This window comes from Oncorhynchus gorbuscha, linkage group LG07 (genome assembly GCF_021184085.1).
Source record: "Oncorhynchus gorbuscha isolate QuinsamMale2020 ecotype Even-year linkage group LG07, OgorEven_v1.0, whole genome shotgun sequence".
NCBI lineage: Eukaryota > Metazoa > Chordata > Actinopteri > Salmoniformes > Salmonidae > Oncorhynchus > Oncorhynchus gorbuscha.
Window position 1 is genome coordinate 21,885,539 of NC_060179.1, and position 16,339 is coordinate 21,901,877.

The window sequence follows — 16,339 nt, forward strand, 5'->3', positions numbered from 1 at the left end:
ATACTAACAGTACCAGTCAAGTTTGGACACACCTACTCATTCAAATGTTTTTCTTTATTTTTACTATTTTCTACTTTGTATAATAATAGTGAAGACATCAACACTATGAAATAACACATATGGAATCATGTAGTAACCTAAATATATTTTATATTTGAGATTCTTCAAAGTAGCCACCCTTTGCCTTGATGACATCTTTGAACACTCTTGACATTATCTCAATCAGCTTCATGAGGAAGTCACCTGGAATGCATTTCAATTAACAGGTGTGCATTGTTAAAAGTTAATTTGTGGAATTTCTTTCCTTTTTTGAGCCAATCAATTTTGTTGTGACAAGGTAGCAGTGGTATATAGAATATAGCCTTGTTTGGTAAAATACCAAGTCCATATTATGGCAAGAACAGCTCAAATAATCAAAGAGAAATGAAAGTCCATCATTACTTTAAGACATAAAGGTCAGTCAATACGGAACATTTCAAAAATGTTAAAAGTTTCTTCAAGTGCAGTCGCAAAAACCATCAGAGTTACCTATGCTGCAGAGGATAGGTTCAGTAGAGTTACCAGCCTCAGCAATTGCAGCTCAAATAAATGCTTCACATAGTTCAAGTAACAGACACATCTCAACGTCAACTGTTCAGAGGAATCTGCGTGAATCAGGGCTTCATGGTCGAATTGCTGCAAAGAAACCACAACTAAAGGACACCAACAACAAGAAGAGACTTGCTTCTTCCTAGGCTTTGGCCTTTCTAGGGAGTTTTTCCTAGCCACCGTGCTTCTACACCTGCATTGCTTGCTGTTTGGGGTTTTAGACCGGGTTTCTGTACAGCACTTTGCGATATCAGCTGATGTAAGAAGGGCTATATAAATACATTTGATTTGATTTGATTAGACACGTGAAAATCTGTAATTTGGTTTGACGAGTCCTAATTTGAGATTTTTGTCTCCAACCACTGTGTCTTTGTGAGATGCAGAGTAGGTGAACAGACGATATCCGCATGTGTGGTTCCCACCAAATCAAAATCAAATCAAATCAAATTTTATTTGTCACATACACATGGTTAGCAGATGTTAATGCGAGTGTAGCGAAATGCTTGTGCTTCTAGTTCCGACAATGCAGTAATAACCAACAAGTAATCTAACTAACAATTCCAAAACTACTGTCTTATACACAGTGTAAGGGGATAAAGAATATGTACATAAAGATATATGAATGAGTGATGGTACAGAGCAGCATAGGCAAGATACAGTAGATGGTATCGAGTACAGTATATACATATGAGATGAGTATGTAAACAAAGTGGCACAGTTAAAGTGGCTAGTGATACATGTATTACATAAGGATGCAGTAGATGATATAGAGTACAGTATATACGTATGCATATGAGATGAATAATGTAGGGTATGTAACATTATATTAGGTAGCATTGTTTAAAGTGGCTAGTGATATATTTTACATCATTTCCCATCAATTCCCATTATTAAAGTGGCTGGAGTTGAGTCAGTGTCAGTGTGTTGGCAGCAGCCACTCAATGTTAGTTGTGGCTGTTTAACAGTCTGATGGCCTTGAGATAGAAGCTGTTTTTCAGTCTCTCGGTCCCAGCTTTGATGCACCTGTACTGACCTCGCCTTCTGGATGATAGCGGGGTGAACAGGCAGTGGCTCGGGTGGTTGTTGTCCTTGATGATCTTTATGGCCTTCCTGTAACATTGGGTGGTGTAGGTGTCCTGGAGGGCAGGTAGGTTGCCCCCGGTGATGCGTTGTGCAGACCTCACTACCCTCTGGAGAGCCTTACGGTTGTGGGCGGAGCAGTTGCCGTACCAGGCGGTGATACAGCCCGCCAGGATGCTCTCGATTGTGCATCTGTAGAAGTTTGTGAGTGCTTTTTCCTTTCTAGGGAGTTTTTCCTAGCCACTGTGCTTCTACACCTGCATTGCTTGCTGTTTGGGGTTTTAGGCTGGGTTTCTGTACAGCACTTTGAGATATCAGCTGATGTACGAAGGGCTATATAAATACATTTGATTTGATTTGATTTGGGTGACAAGCCAAATTTCTTCAGCCTCCTAAGGTTGAAGAGGCGCTGCTGCGCCTTCTTCACGATGCTGTCTGTGTGAGTGGACCAATTCAGTTTGTCTGTGATGTGTATGCCGAGGAACTTAAAACTTACTACCCTCTCCACTACTGCTCCATCGATGTGGATAGGGGGGTGTTCCCTCTGCTGTTTCCTGAAGTCCACAATCATCTCCTTAGTTTTGTTGACGTTGAGTGTGAGGTTATTTTCCTGACACCACACTCCGAGGGCCCTCACCTCCTCCCTGTAGGCCATCTCGTCGTTGTTGGTAATCAAGCCTACCACTGTTGTGTCGTCCGCAAACTTGATGATTGAGTTGGAGGCGTGCATGGCCACGCAGTCGTAGGTGAACAGGGAGTACAAGAGAGAACTCAGAACGCACCCTTGTGGGGCCCCAGTGTTGAGGATCAGCGGAGTGGAGATGTTGTTGCCTACCCTCACCACCTGCGGCGCGTCAGGAAGTCCAGTACCCAGTTGCACAGGGCGGGGTTGAGACCCAGGGTCTCGAGCTTGATGACGAGCTTGGAGGGTACTATGGTGTTGAATGTCGAGCTGTAGTCGATGAACAGCATTCTCACATAGGTATTCCTCTTGTCCAGATGGGTTAGAGCAGTGTGCAGTGTGGTTGAGATTGCATCGTCTGTGGACCTATTTGGGCGGAAAGCAAATTGGAGTGGGTCTAGGGTATCAGGTAGGGTGGAGATGATATGGTCCTTGACTAGTCTCTCAAAGCACTTCATGATGACGGAGGTGAGTGCTATGGGGCGGTAGTCGTTTAGCTCAGTTACCTTAGCTTTCTTGGGAACAGGAACAATGGTGGCCCTCTTGAAGCATGTGGGCACAGCAGACTGGTATAGGGATTGATTGAATATGTCCGTAAACACACCGGCCAGCTGGTCTGCGCATGCTCTGAGGGCGCGGCTGGGAATGCCGTCTGGGCCTGCAGTCTTGCGAGGGTTAACACGTTTAAATGTTTTACTCACCTCGGCTGCAGTGAAGGAGAGTCCGCATGTTTTCGTTGCAGGCCGTGTCAGTGGCACTGTATTGTCCTCAAAGCGGGCAAAAAAGTTATTTAGTCTGCCTGGGAGCAAGACATCCTGGTCCGTGACTGGGCTGGTTTTCTTCTTGTAGTCCGTGATTGACTGTAGACCCTGCCACATACCTCTTGTGTCTGAGCCGTTGAATTGAGATTCTACTTTGTCTCTATACTGACGCTTAGCTTGTTTGATAGCCTTGCGGAGGGAATAGGTGCACTGTTTGTATTCGGTCATGTTACCAGTCATTTTGCCCTGATTAAAAGCAGTGGTTCGCGCTTTTAGTTTCATGCGAATGCTGCCATCAATCCACGGTTTCTGGTTAGGGAATGTTTTAATCGTTGCTATGGGAACGGCATCTTCAACGCACATTCTAATGAACTCGCACACCGAATCAGCGTATTCGTCAATGTTGTTATCTGACGCAATACGAAACATATCCCAGTCCACGTGATGGAAGCAGTCTTGGAGTGTGGAATCAGCTTGGTTGGACCAGCGTTGGACAGACCTCAGCGTGGGAGCTTCTTGTTTTAGTTTCTGCCTGTAGGCAGGGATCAACAAAATCGCGGTCAGCTTTTCCGAAAGGGGGGCGGGGCAGGGCTTTATATGCGTCGCGGAAGTTAGAGTAACAATGATCCAAGGTTTTTCCAGCCCTGGTTGCGCAATCGATATGTTGATACAATTTAGGGAGTCTTGTTTTCAGATTAGCCTTGTTAAAATCCCCAGCTACAATGAATGCAGCCTCAGGATGTATGTATTCCAGTTTGCAAAGAGTCAAATAAAGTTCGTTCAGAGCCATCGATGCTTGGGGGGGGAATATGTACGGCTGTGATTATAATCGAAGAGAATTCTCTTGGTAGATAATGCGGTCGACATTTGATTGTGAGGAATTCTAAATCAGGTGAACAGAAGGATTTGAGTTCCTGTATGTTTCTTTGATCACACCACGTCTCGTTAGCCATAAGGCATACGCCCCCGCCCCTCTTCTTACCAGAAAGATGTTTGTTTCTGTCGGCGCGATGCGTGGAGAAACCCACTGGCTGCACCGCCTCCGATAGCGTCTCTCCAGTGAGCCATGTTTCCGTGATGCAAAGAACGTTACAGTCTCTGATGTCCCTCTGGAATGCTACCCTTGCTCGGATTTCATCAACCTTGTTGTCAAGGGACTGGACATTGGCGAGAAGAATGCTAGGGAGTGGTGCACGATGTGCCCGTCTCCGGAGTCTGACCAGAAGACCTTATTTCCCTCTTTTAAGATGTCGTTATTTTTTGGGGTCGCCGGCTGGGATCCATTCCGTCGCGAAAATCATATTCTTGGTCGTACTGATGGTGAGTTGACGCTGATCTTATATTCAGTAGTTCTTCTCGACTGTATGTAATGAAACCTAAGATGACCTGGGGTACTAATGTAAGAAATAACACGTAAAAAAAAAAAAAACTGCATAGTTTCCTAGGAACGCTAAGCGAGGCGGCCATCTCTGTCGGCGCCGGAAGTCATGAGGCATGGAAAAGGAGGCGTGGTGGTGTGGGGGTGCATTGCTGGTGACAGTGGTGACACTGTCAGTAATTTATTTAGAATTCAAGGCACACTTAACCAGCATGGCTACCACAGCATTCTACAGCGATACGCCATCCCATCTGGTTTGCGGTTAGTCGCACTATATAATTTGTTTTTCAACAGGACACTTCCAGGCTGTGTAAGGGCTATTTGACCAAGGAGAGTAATGGAGTGCTGCATCAGATGACCTGGCCTCCACAAGGCAAAGGGTGGCTACTTTGAAGAATCTAAAATCTAAAATATATTTTCATGCTTTTTTGGTTACTACATGATTACATATGTGTTATTTCATAGTTGTTATGTCTTCACTGTTATTCTACAATGTAGTAAAACAGTAAAATAAAGAACAACCCTTGAATGAGTAGGTGTGTGCAAACCTTTGAATGGAACTGTATGTAAATGAGATATTTCTGTGTTTCATTTTCATTAAATTTGCAAACATTTCTAAACATGTTTACACTTTGTCATCATGGGGCATTGTTTGTAGATGGGTGAGAAAGAAAATGTTTTATCCATATTGAAAAACAAAATGTGGAATAAGTCTCGGGGTATGAATACTTTCTGAAGGCACTGTACAGTACATTCCTCTCAACAAATCTCCATTCTCATGTGGTTATTCTAGGTGCAACACATTTCCTATGGGAACCAGTGACCACATTTCAAGCTTTTATGCCCATTGTTAGTAAGAAATCTTTCCTGCAGAAAATAAACCATTTATGTAGACCAGCTTGACCGACTCTGCCAAGGAAAGAAACAATGAAATACAAAATGAGATGGGTAAATTCCACGCTGTTATTCCCCTCACTGTTGCGTCACACGGTTGAACGTCAGCCAAGAGGACCCAGCTCATTCCAAGCCAATTCATCTCACTCTACTGAGGGGAACACAACAGCAACTGTGCGTTACAGTGAATACATCAGTCTAACTTAAATCTAGTTACATTTTTAATTTGACAGAAAGGCTTGTCCTTTTTTTTATAAACCTAGAAATGTGGATGCCAGACACTGATGTTGACCCTGACAGAAAGGTCTTTGTTACACAGAAATCGACATGATAGACAGTGACGTTTCCTCTCCTCTCCACAGTCTGAATCAGCTACTGTCTGACTGTACTACTGGTTGTCTATAGGCTCCAGCCAGGTACATGGCTCATACCGAAGCCCCAGCCTTCTGCCAAAGACACACACTCACAACCTCTTCCCAGCCAGCCAGGTTCAATTACAATCAAAATGGTGTAACGATTGTTTTCGGGTGAAAGAGAGGAGGACCAAGATGCAGCATGACGATAATCCATATTTAAATGGAATACTTAAACATCGAACAAAAACGACAAACGGAACGAAGACGAAACAGTCCCGTAACATGAACACTAAACACTGGAACAGGAACAATCACCCACAAAATACCCAAAGAATATGGCTGCATAAATATGGTTCCCAATCAGAGACAACGATAGACAGCTACCTCTAATTGAGAACCAATCTAGGCAACCATAGACTTACAAAAACACCTAGAATAGAAAACACCCCCATAAACATACAAAACCCCTATAGAAGTCAAAAACACACACATCACCCATGTCACACCCCGACCTAACCAAAATAACAAAGAAAACAAAGAATACTAAGGTCAGGGTGTGACAAATGGGGCAAAGCTGGAATGCCGTAACTACCGAAAAGTACTGTAGTTCAGACACACTGCTTCGCTGTGAAATAATATGACAGACTAGTAGTCAATGAAGACTAGGCCAATAACCAGTATCAAGAAAATAAAGATTTACACATTTACACCTGGCCTCATACACTTGAGAGTGTGACTAACAACCTTTCCACACAATAACATAGACATTCTGATTCATTTTTTATGTAACACAAAAAAGTTGATTTCCCCAAGATTCTTTGATAAGTCCCCAGGAAAGGACACTAGTGTCACATTCATTTGAAGCTTCCTTTGTCTGTAATGGTCCTCCCTCATTACAGTCGCTCCCAGTCTCACATTCCAGTGCTGTATGTCATGTGAAACAGGAGCTCCATTAAGGGGCTAGGCCACTCCAGAGCCGGGTGTAAGTAGGACCCATCACTCAGTGGGCTCCACAGGCTCCTGTCTGGTACACATTCATCACTGTCACTCAACTGTCTCCCAGACTCCCACAAAGCAACAGGAGGAGAGGCGCCGTAGCAGCAGCATCAGGGCTGAGACAGACCAGAGCGGGAGAGACTACAAGAACACAGCTGACGCTTAAACCAACTTTAAACCTAAAACTGACACTTACCTTAACCCTAAACCTAAACCTAACCCTAACTTAACGGGATACTTCGGGATTTTAGCAATGATACCCTTTATCTACTTCCCCAGAGACAGATGAACTAGGGGATACCATTTGTCTCGGTGTCCAGGAAACAGCAGAGGGAACACCCCCCTATCCACATCGATGGAACAGTAGTGGAGAGGGTAGCTAGTTTTAAGTTCCTCGGCATACACATCACAGACAAACTGAATTGGTCCACTCACACTGACAGCGTCGTGAAGAAGGCGCAGCAGCGCCTATTCAACCTCAGGAGGCTGAAGAAATTTGGCTTGTCACCAAAAGCACTCACAAACTTCTACAGATGCACAATCGAGAGCATCCTGGCGGGCTGTATCACCGCCTGGTACGGCAACTGCTCCGCCCTCAACCGTAAGGCTCTCCAGAGGGTAGTGAGGACTGCACAACGCATCACCGGGGGCAAACTACCTGCCCTCCAGGACACCTACACCACCCGTTGTTACAGGAAGGCCATAAAGATCATCAAGGACATCAACCACCCAAACCACTGCCTGTTCACCCCGCTATCATCCAGAAGGCGAGGTCAGTACAGGTGCATCAACGGCTGGGACCGAGAGACTGAAAAACAGCTTCTATCTCAAGGCCATCAGACTGTTAAACAGCCACCACTAACATTGAGTGGCTGCTGCCAACACACTGTCATTGACACTGACCCAACTCCAGCCATTTTAATAATGGGAATTGATGGGAAATGATGTAAATATATCACTAGCCACTTTAAACAATGCTACCTTATATAATGTTACTTACCCTACATTATTCATCTCATATGCATATGTATATACTGTACTCTTCATCATCGACTGCATCCTTATGTAACACATGTATCACTAGCCACTTTAACTATGCCACTTTGTTTACTTTGTCTACACACTCATCTCATATGTATATATTGTACTCGATACCATCTACTGTATGCTGCTCTGTACCATCACTCATTCATATATCCTTATGTACATGTTCCTTATCCCCTTACACTGTGTATAAGACAGTAGTTTTGGAATTGTTAGTTAGATTACTTGTTGGTTATCACTGCATTGTCGGAACTAGAAGCACAAGCATTTCGCTACACTCGCATTTAACATCTGCTAACCATGTGTATGTGACAAATACAATTTGATTTGATTTGATTTGAAGGAAGTTAGAAGTAGTTTCAAAAGCCATCGCTAACTGCTAGCATGCTAGTAGATACTCATAGACTTCCCGTGAATGGGTATCTGCTAGCGTGCTCGTAGAAGCCAATAGACTTCCCGTCAATGGGTATCTGCTAGCGTGCTCGTAGAGGCCAATAAACTTTCCGTCAATGGTTATCTGCTAGCGTGCTCGTAGAGGCCAATAGACTTTCCGTCAATGGGTATCTGCTAGCGTGCTCGTAGAGGCCAATAGACTTTCCGTCAATGGGTATCTGCTAGCGTGCTCGTAGAGGCCAATAGACTTCCAGTCTTGAACCTGTGAGAACTGTGTTTACAGTGTGACATCATAAGTTGAGCAAATATCTGTTATAAATCTGCTATTAATGTGCAAAAGGTCAGGCATATTTGCCAAATGATATCAACAAGACCATTAGGCTAAGCCCCATATGTCACCAGAAGTAGACAAAACACTGACGAGCCATCTTTCTGTCCTGCTAATTTCACAGACAGACACAGACGGACGGACGGACGGACGGACGGACGGACGGACGGACGGACGGACGGACGGACGGACGGACGGACGGACGGACGGACGGACGGACGGACGGACAGACAGACAGACAGACAGACAGACAGACAGACAGACAGACAGACAGACAGACAGACAGACAGACAGACAGACAGACAGACAGACAGACAGACAGACAGACAGACAGACAGAGAGGACCATGGAGAGGGCTGTTACAGTTACCACCCAACAAGCCTTGCTGGGAACTCCCTCTCTCCCAGACAAAATTACAATATCACTGTATCCAACACCTGAGGAATGCCAGCAGCTTCCCTCATGGTGGCATTACCGTGACTCTAAACATTCGGGTTGGCTCTTTCCCCCATTTGCTGTTTCTTTAACCCAGTAAGCAGTAACACTTTCCAATGCTTGGAAGGTGACATCACCGCACCTGTAGCTATGGATCACCTCGTGAACCCCGAAATGGCTCTGCTAGTTAGCCTAGCACACAGACGCAGCACAGCGCAGAAGACTGGGCAAATTTACTATGTTTACGCCACACATGCTGTAAGGATATGTGCGAAAGTTATACAACCGTCATTTCTGTGAACCCGGCGGCCGCACCAACCAGCCGATGCTGGGAAAATAAACGGCCGTCATGACACAATGTAATAAAGGTGCAGACTTGAAAAAACACAAAATCTCTGGTTTGTTGAGTCTATTATTTTACGGCTAGCCTTTCAAACCACAGCTGGGGACGAAGCATGTATGCAATGACTATACAAATGAATGGACAAAGCCATTGATCAAGCGACACAATTGATTTCTATGTGAAGATTCAATAGTGCATTTGAAGCCAATGAAATCGGTTAAAATGGCATCTCATGTCGGAGATTTATGCAACCATAACATGCTCAGTATTAGCTATCGCTGTCGGCCTTGAACTTCGTGGCTTCAATGAGAGGGGCAGTCATTCTCCCCTGCACGTATCTCGCTTTGAGGCATTCGATCACATCAACAAAGCCTTGAACAGCATGTAATGATGACATAAGTAAGCTATATACAGGGTCAGTTCCAGGGTCAGTAAGCTATATACAGGGTCAGTTCCAGGGTCAGTAAGCTATATACAGAGTAAATCCCAGGGTCAGTAAGCTGTACTGTATACAGGGTCAGTTCCAGGGTCAGTGCCAATACCATATTTACAATGTACAGGGATACTGGAGTGACAGAGGTAGATATGTATAGGGGTAAGTGGACTAGGCATCAGGATATATGATAAACAGAGTAGTCAGTGTGTATAGTCAGTCTGAATGTGTGTGAACAAATTAAAGGTGTGTGTTTGTGTGTGTGTTGGAGTGTCAGTGTGAGTGTGTGTGAATGAGTCTGTAGAGTGTGCATAGAGTGAGTATGAGTGTGTAGAGTGGGAATAGTGAGTATGAGTGTGTAGAGTGTGCATAGAGTGAGTATGAGTGTGTAGTGTGCATAGAGAGTGTGTAGAGTGCATAGAGTCAGTGCAAAATGACTCTGCAGATAGTGCAGAGACTCTGTGTAGCCATTTTGTTAGCTGCAGTTGAAGTCGGAAGTTTACATACACTTAGGTTGGAGTCATTAAAACTTGTTTTCAACCACTCCACAAATGTATTTTTTAACAAACTAATAGTTTTGGCAAGTTGGTTAGGACATCTACTTTATGCATGACACAAGTAATTCTTCCTACAATTGTTTAGACAGATTATTTCACTTATAATTCACTGTATCACAATTCCAGTGGGTCAGAACTTTACATACACTAAGTTGACTGTGCCTTTAAACAGCTTGGAAAATTCTAGAAAACTATGTCATGGCTTTAGAACAGTGGTTCTTAACCTTGTTGGAGGTACTGAACCACACCAGTTTCATATGCGCATTCACCGAACCCTTCTTAATTGGAAAAATAAAATATTATTTTATTAACTCAAAACATAGGTATATATTTTACTGGTGCACAAAATGAACCGTGCATCAACATCACTGTGTTCAAAGAACAAAATCATCAAAACATGATTTTCACACAAAAAGAAAAACATAATAATGAATATTTACTGCAAATCAGTGTGACTTCTGCTGTTGCCTTTCAGAGACCAGTTCAGAAATGTACGGCTTCAACTTGGCAAGTGCCATTCTCATGTCATTTTCGCAACAAAGTCTGTTCCTTTTCTTCATTTTTATGTCCAGCATCCTCAAAGGATTGCTCGCAAAGATATGTTGTAACAAACGGTATGAAAATCTCCAGAGCTTTCTTAGCAATAACAGGGTATGTTACCATTTGTTGACACCAAAACGTTGAAAGCGTTGTTGTTCTGAAGAGTTGCTGTTGAACCTGGCTCGGCTGAATTTCAATGATTTCATCGAGATTTTCATCATTGACATCTGTCTCAACACGTGAACGGCTGTCTCACCCATGCTGGATATGACTCTCTTGTAGGGAAGTATCCGTTGAGAGACTGTGTCAATTGCTTGCTTCAGTTCAGCGGGTACAGAAATGTCTCCGATTCCAGATACATCTTTGATCTTACTTACACAGTCGTCCAGTAGAGGAAAGTTTGCGAAGGTATTGTTCTCTGTCGTCGTTTCCATAACGGTAGATTTTTTTGAAAAGCCTTCAGGTTTTCCTCCGCTTCGATGATGTTGACTCCACCGCCCTGCATCTTTTGATTGAGATGATTGAGAGCTGCGACGATATCGGCCATGTACGCTAAAATGAGAATGAACTCAGAATTCTTGAAGCAATCTGCATGACAATGTTGGTTCTCTTGCAAAAACAGGGCTAATTCCACACGCACGGCAAAAACACGATTCAGCACCTGTCCCCGGGATAAACACCGAACGTTAGAATGGTACAGAAGTACCTCGAATTCAGAGCCCATTTCCTTACACAGCTCACTGAAGATGCGGGGCCTCAGAGCACTAGTTCGCACATAGTTCACGCATTCCACTACCATTTTTAATACTTCTGACAGTTTTGGAGGCAAGGTTTTTGTTGCCAACGCATGCCTGTGCAGAATACAATGCGTAACAATGATGTGTGGTGCATCGGCTTTCACTAGCGCACCAAAACCAGACTTTCTTCCCAGCATGACTGGAGCTCCGTCCGAACAAACTGCAGAAACCATATCCCACGAAAGATGGTTGTCTTTGAAGAAGTCATCCACAATTTTCTTCACATCGGCTGCCTTAGTTGTTGTTGTAAGAGGCTTACAAAATAAAAAATCTTCCTTTATCAAGTCGTCTTTCACATAGCGCACGAATACAGCAAGCTGGCTTAGATTGGAAACGTCTGTGGTCTCGTCGAGTTGAAGGCTGAATTTTGCCGGGCTTGAAATCAGATCTGCAACTACTTGAGCCAAGATGTCTTTGCTCATGTCCTCTATTCTGTCGCTGATGGTGTCATTTTAAAGAGGAATTTGGGATAACTTAACTTTAGCCTCTTTTCCCAGCATGATATTCACCATCTTCAACATAGCTGGTTTTATGAGTGTTTCACCAATGGTGTGTGGTTTGCCCTGCTTTGCAATCAGGTAAGCAACTTCATACGATGCTGTGAGGATCGGTTTGTTGATGGGTACAAAGCCGAGAACAGGCAGAGTAGCCTTTTCATCGAATCTGGCTCTCTTCATCTTGAATTCAGCGAGCGTTGTGTTCTTGTATTTTCCATGTCCATGCAGAAGTGTTCTCTTAGTTTTGCCGGTGCTAGACGAGAATTGCTCAACTTGGCATTGTAATTCATGCAGTTAGGACGTTGACTCCCATCACGTTCCGTTATACATTTGAATTGATATTGTACATATTCGTCCGAACACATTCTTTTTTTGCTCGACATAATAAGTATGAAGGGATTAAAATATTAAGAAAGAAATCACAAGACGTACCATCACAACAGTCACAAGTCGACTACTGAGCGCACCAAATTCCCTGCAGCACAGATAGGCCAAGCAATGTAGCGTGATCACCTGCAGCCAATGATGGCCAAGCGGGGCGTGTCATCACAAATCATATGAGTCGGATGTATGTCTTGACCTCCGCCGAACCCCTGAGACTGACTCACCGAACCCCTGGGGTTCGATCGAGGTTAAGAACCACTGCTTTAGAAGCTTCTGATGGGCTAATTGACATCATTTGAGTCAATTGGAGGTGTACCTGTGGATGTATTTCAAACTCAGTGAGTCTTTGCTTGACATCATGGGAAAATCAAAAGAAATCAGCCAAGAACTCAAAAAATAAATTGTAGACCACAAGTCTGTGGGAGCAATTTCCAAACGCCTGAAGGTACCACGTTCATCTGTACAAACAATAGTACGCAAGTATAAACACCATGGGACCACTCAGCCGTCATACTGCTCAGGATGGAGACACGTTCTGTCTCCTTGAGATGAACATACTTTGGTGCGAAAAGTGCAAATCAATCCCAGAAAAACAGCAAAGGACCTTGTGAAGATGCTGGAGAAAACAGGTACAAAAATATATATATCCACAGTAAAACGAGTCCTATATCGACATAACCTGAAAGGAAGGAAGGAAGGAAGAATCCACTGCTCCAAAACTGCACAACTGGGTTTGCATCTGTACATGGGGACAAAGATGGTGCTTTTTGGAGAAATGTCCTCTGGTCTGATGAAACAAAAATAGAACTGTTTGGCCATAATGACCATCGTTATGTTTGGAAGAAAAAGGGGGATGCTTGCAAGCTGAAGAACACCATCCCAACCGTGAAGCACGGGGGTGGCAGCATCATGTTGTGGGGGTGCTTTGCTGCAGGAGGGACTGGTGCACTTCACAAAATAGATGGCATCATGAGGGAGGACAATTATGTGAATATATTGAAGCAACATCTCAAGCCATCAGTCAGGAAGTTAAAGCTTGGCCGCAAAAGGTTCTTCCAAATAGACAATGACCCCAAGCATACTTCCAAGGTACTTCAGGGATTGTGAAAAACGTAGTTTAAATGTATTTGGCTAAGGTTTATGTAAGCCTGTTGGTGTCGGACTTGTTTCTCCGGTACTCAGTGGTGCAGCTGTTGAACTTTTTGAGGATTTGAGGGCCCATACCAAATCTTTTCTACCTCCTGAGGGGGAAGAGGCGCTGTTGCACCTTCTCACGACTGTTTGCGTGTGTGTGGACCATTTTAAATCCTTATTGATTTCGACACCGAGGAACTTGAAGCCCAGGATCCAGTTGCAGAGGGAGGTGTTCAGGCCCAGCATCTCAAGCTTGGTGACTATGGTGTTAAGCGCTGAGCTGTAGTTAATGAACAACATTATCACATAGGTAGTCCTCTTATCGAGGTGTGTGAGGACAGTTCCAGTGCAATGAAGATAGCATTCTCTACAATATGGATCTATCGGGGATGTATGCAATTTGGAGTGGGTCTAGGGCACGTGTCAAACTCATTCCATGGAGGGCCGAGTGGCTGATAGATTTTGCTCCTCTCTGGGGTACTTGATTGATTAATTAAGGTCACTAATTAGAAAGGAACTCACCCTCACCTGGTTGTCTAGGTCTTAACTGAAAGGAAAAAACTAAAAGCAGCAGACACTAGGCCCTCCATGGAATGAGTTTGACACCCCTGCTTTAGGGTGTCTGGGATGATGGAGTTGATGTGTGCCATAACCATCCTTTCAAAGCACTTCATGATCACATATGTGCTACAGGGCAGCAGTTATTATGGCAGGTAGTCTTAAGACCTCATGGAAACAGAAATGATGGTGGTCAGCTTGAAACATGTGGGGATTTCAAACTGGGACTAGGAGAGGTTGAGAATGACTGTGAATACGCCTGACAGCTGTTCTGACCATGCTCTGAGAACGCGCCCTGGAACACCGTCCGGCCCTGCGGCCTTATGAGCGTTGACCTGATTAAGAACCTTATGGATGACCCACTTGGGAAAACAGTCATTTGTATGCTGCTATGAGGTCTCTACCTGAGTGGTTCATATGGCAATGAAAGTAGATGAGAATGAAACATGGATTGTTTTGTTGGTTGCTGCGTTTTAACTTGCTCTAGTGTATTAGAGTGTCTGCCAAATGACTGGGTGTATTGGGTGAAATGTAATCATTCAGTTGAGCTCAATTGAATGAGTACTATGGCACTATGCCATGGAATGGATTTTAGCGACGTACAATAGAACAAGTAAACCTTCTTGTTGTCCTCTGTGGGGTGTGGGAGGATATTCCGCACTTTACCACACAAACACCATGAAAATATATATGGGGATCAAACTGAGCTATGTACAGTAGATTATGCCAGGTTTGATTTTAATGTGAAAGCATTGGTCTCTTACCTTTCCAAGCCCAGCTGTCGAACCGACTTCTCCCATGTTGAACCTGAAAAGAACACAAAATATAGATGTCAAAATCCTCGCTCAACAGAGTGGACCATTATTCCAAACTCCTGAGATGGACTTAAGATGGCAGCTGCTCAAATGGCAGGCTTTCATGAAGCACTTTCTGTTATCCCACAGAGCCTCCCCATCATTCAACCTGGAGTGTTGACAACCTGAACTCCATTAGAATACACTGAAAAGTTGAAGTTGTACCAATCCATCTTTGACTCTATAAACTTTCTATGTCTGCACAGGGATGCAATCCCAATTCTGACACCAATGTGGCAGATCTTTCAAATGATATACAGATTACATTAATAATTTAACCTTGTATCCAATGGTTTCACATGCACACTGACCCTACTTAGGAAGGTAACACAGATCTAAACCATATGTTAGCGAAGGTAAACCACACACACACACACACACACACACACACACACACACACACACACACACACACACACACACACACACACACACACACACACACACACACACACACACACACACACACACACACACACACACACACACACACACACACACACACACACACACACACACACACACACACACACACACACACACACACACACACACACACACACACACACACACACACACACACACACACACACACACACACACACACACACACACACAGGGGCGGCTGTGCACCATCGACAGCCACTTGGAACGCCCTCCGTCTCACAGTTAGTTGTCATCCCGTGACTCACATGACTCATGCATTTGGCAGACAACTCCTCTCTCTCCTCTCTTCCGCCTCTTTGTGTGTTTATGACACGAAACTCCGATGTCCGCCCGCACGTTGATTTAACGACTCAGGGAAAAACAAAAATGTTCTTGAAAGGCTTTGGACTCCTGGGCTTTTTGTTTACAGAGACAGTTCCAGGTGTGTGGAGGCCCCCCTCTGGAAGGGAGTTGAGAATTGTCTTACTGCCAAGTAACCAACTCCCAACACACCGCCCCCCTGCAGCTGATCTGAGGATAGTTACCCTAACGACAGATCCATGAGTCAGTGGTCAGGCGGCTAATTAGCTCTGTCATTAGCTTGTTAACTGCCTGGTTAATAGGCCCTACTCAGATGAGAAGACAAGTTCACCACTGGGATGACTGACGACCACTTCCTGTTTAAAAAAGGAATCTAACTGAGAAAGTGCTGTGAAAGTACTTTCTGTCATTAACTTGAAATTATTCAACTTGATCAATAATACATTTCTTGGTAACACTTTACCTTAAGTTGCCCTTATATTTATGTAACTAAACAGTAACAACTGAAGTAACAACATTGTATTAACACGTAGTTACATATGAGTAATTCCTTTGTAATA

At 44.0% G+C, this 16,339-nt stretch overlaps 1 protein-coding gene across 1 annotated transcript in view; it reads right to left on the reverse strand.

Annotated features, from left to right (window-relative positions):
• Positions 1-16,339, reverse strand: part of LOC124039626 (piezo-type mechanosensitive ion channel component 2-like) — a 167,699-nt gene that overhangs the window by 96,045 nt on the left and 55,315 nt on the right. Inside the window, exon 4 of the mRNA XM_046355800.1 lies at positions 14,943-14,985. Within this exon, the coding sequence (XP_046211756.1) occupies positions 14,943-14,985 (43 nt within the window). The remainder of the gene's footprint in view (positions 1-14,942; positions 14,986-16,339) is intronic.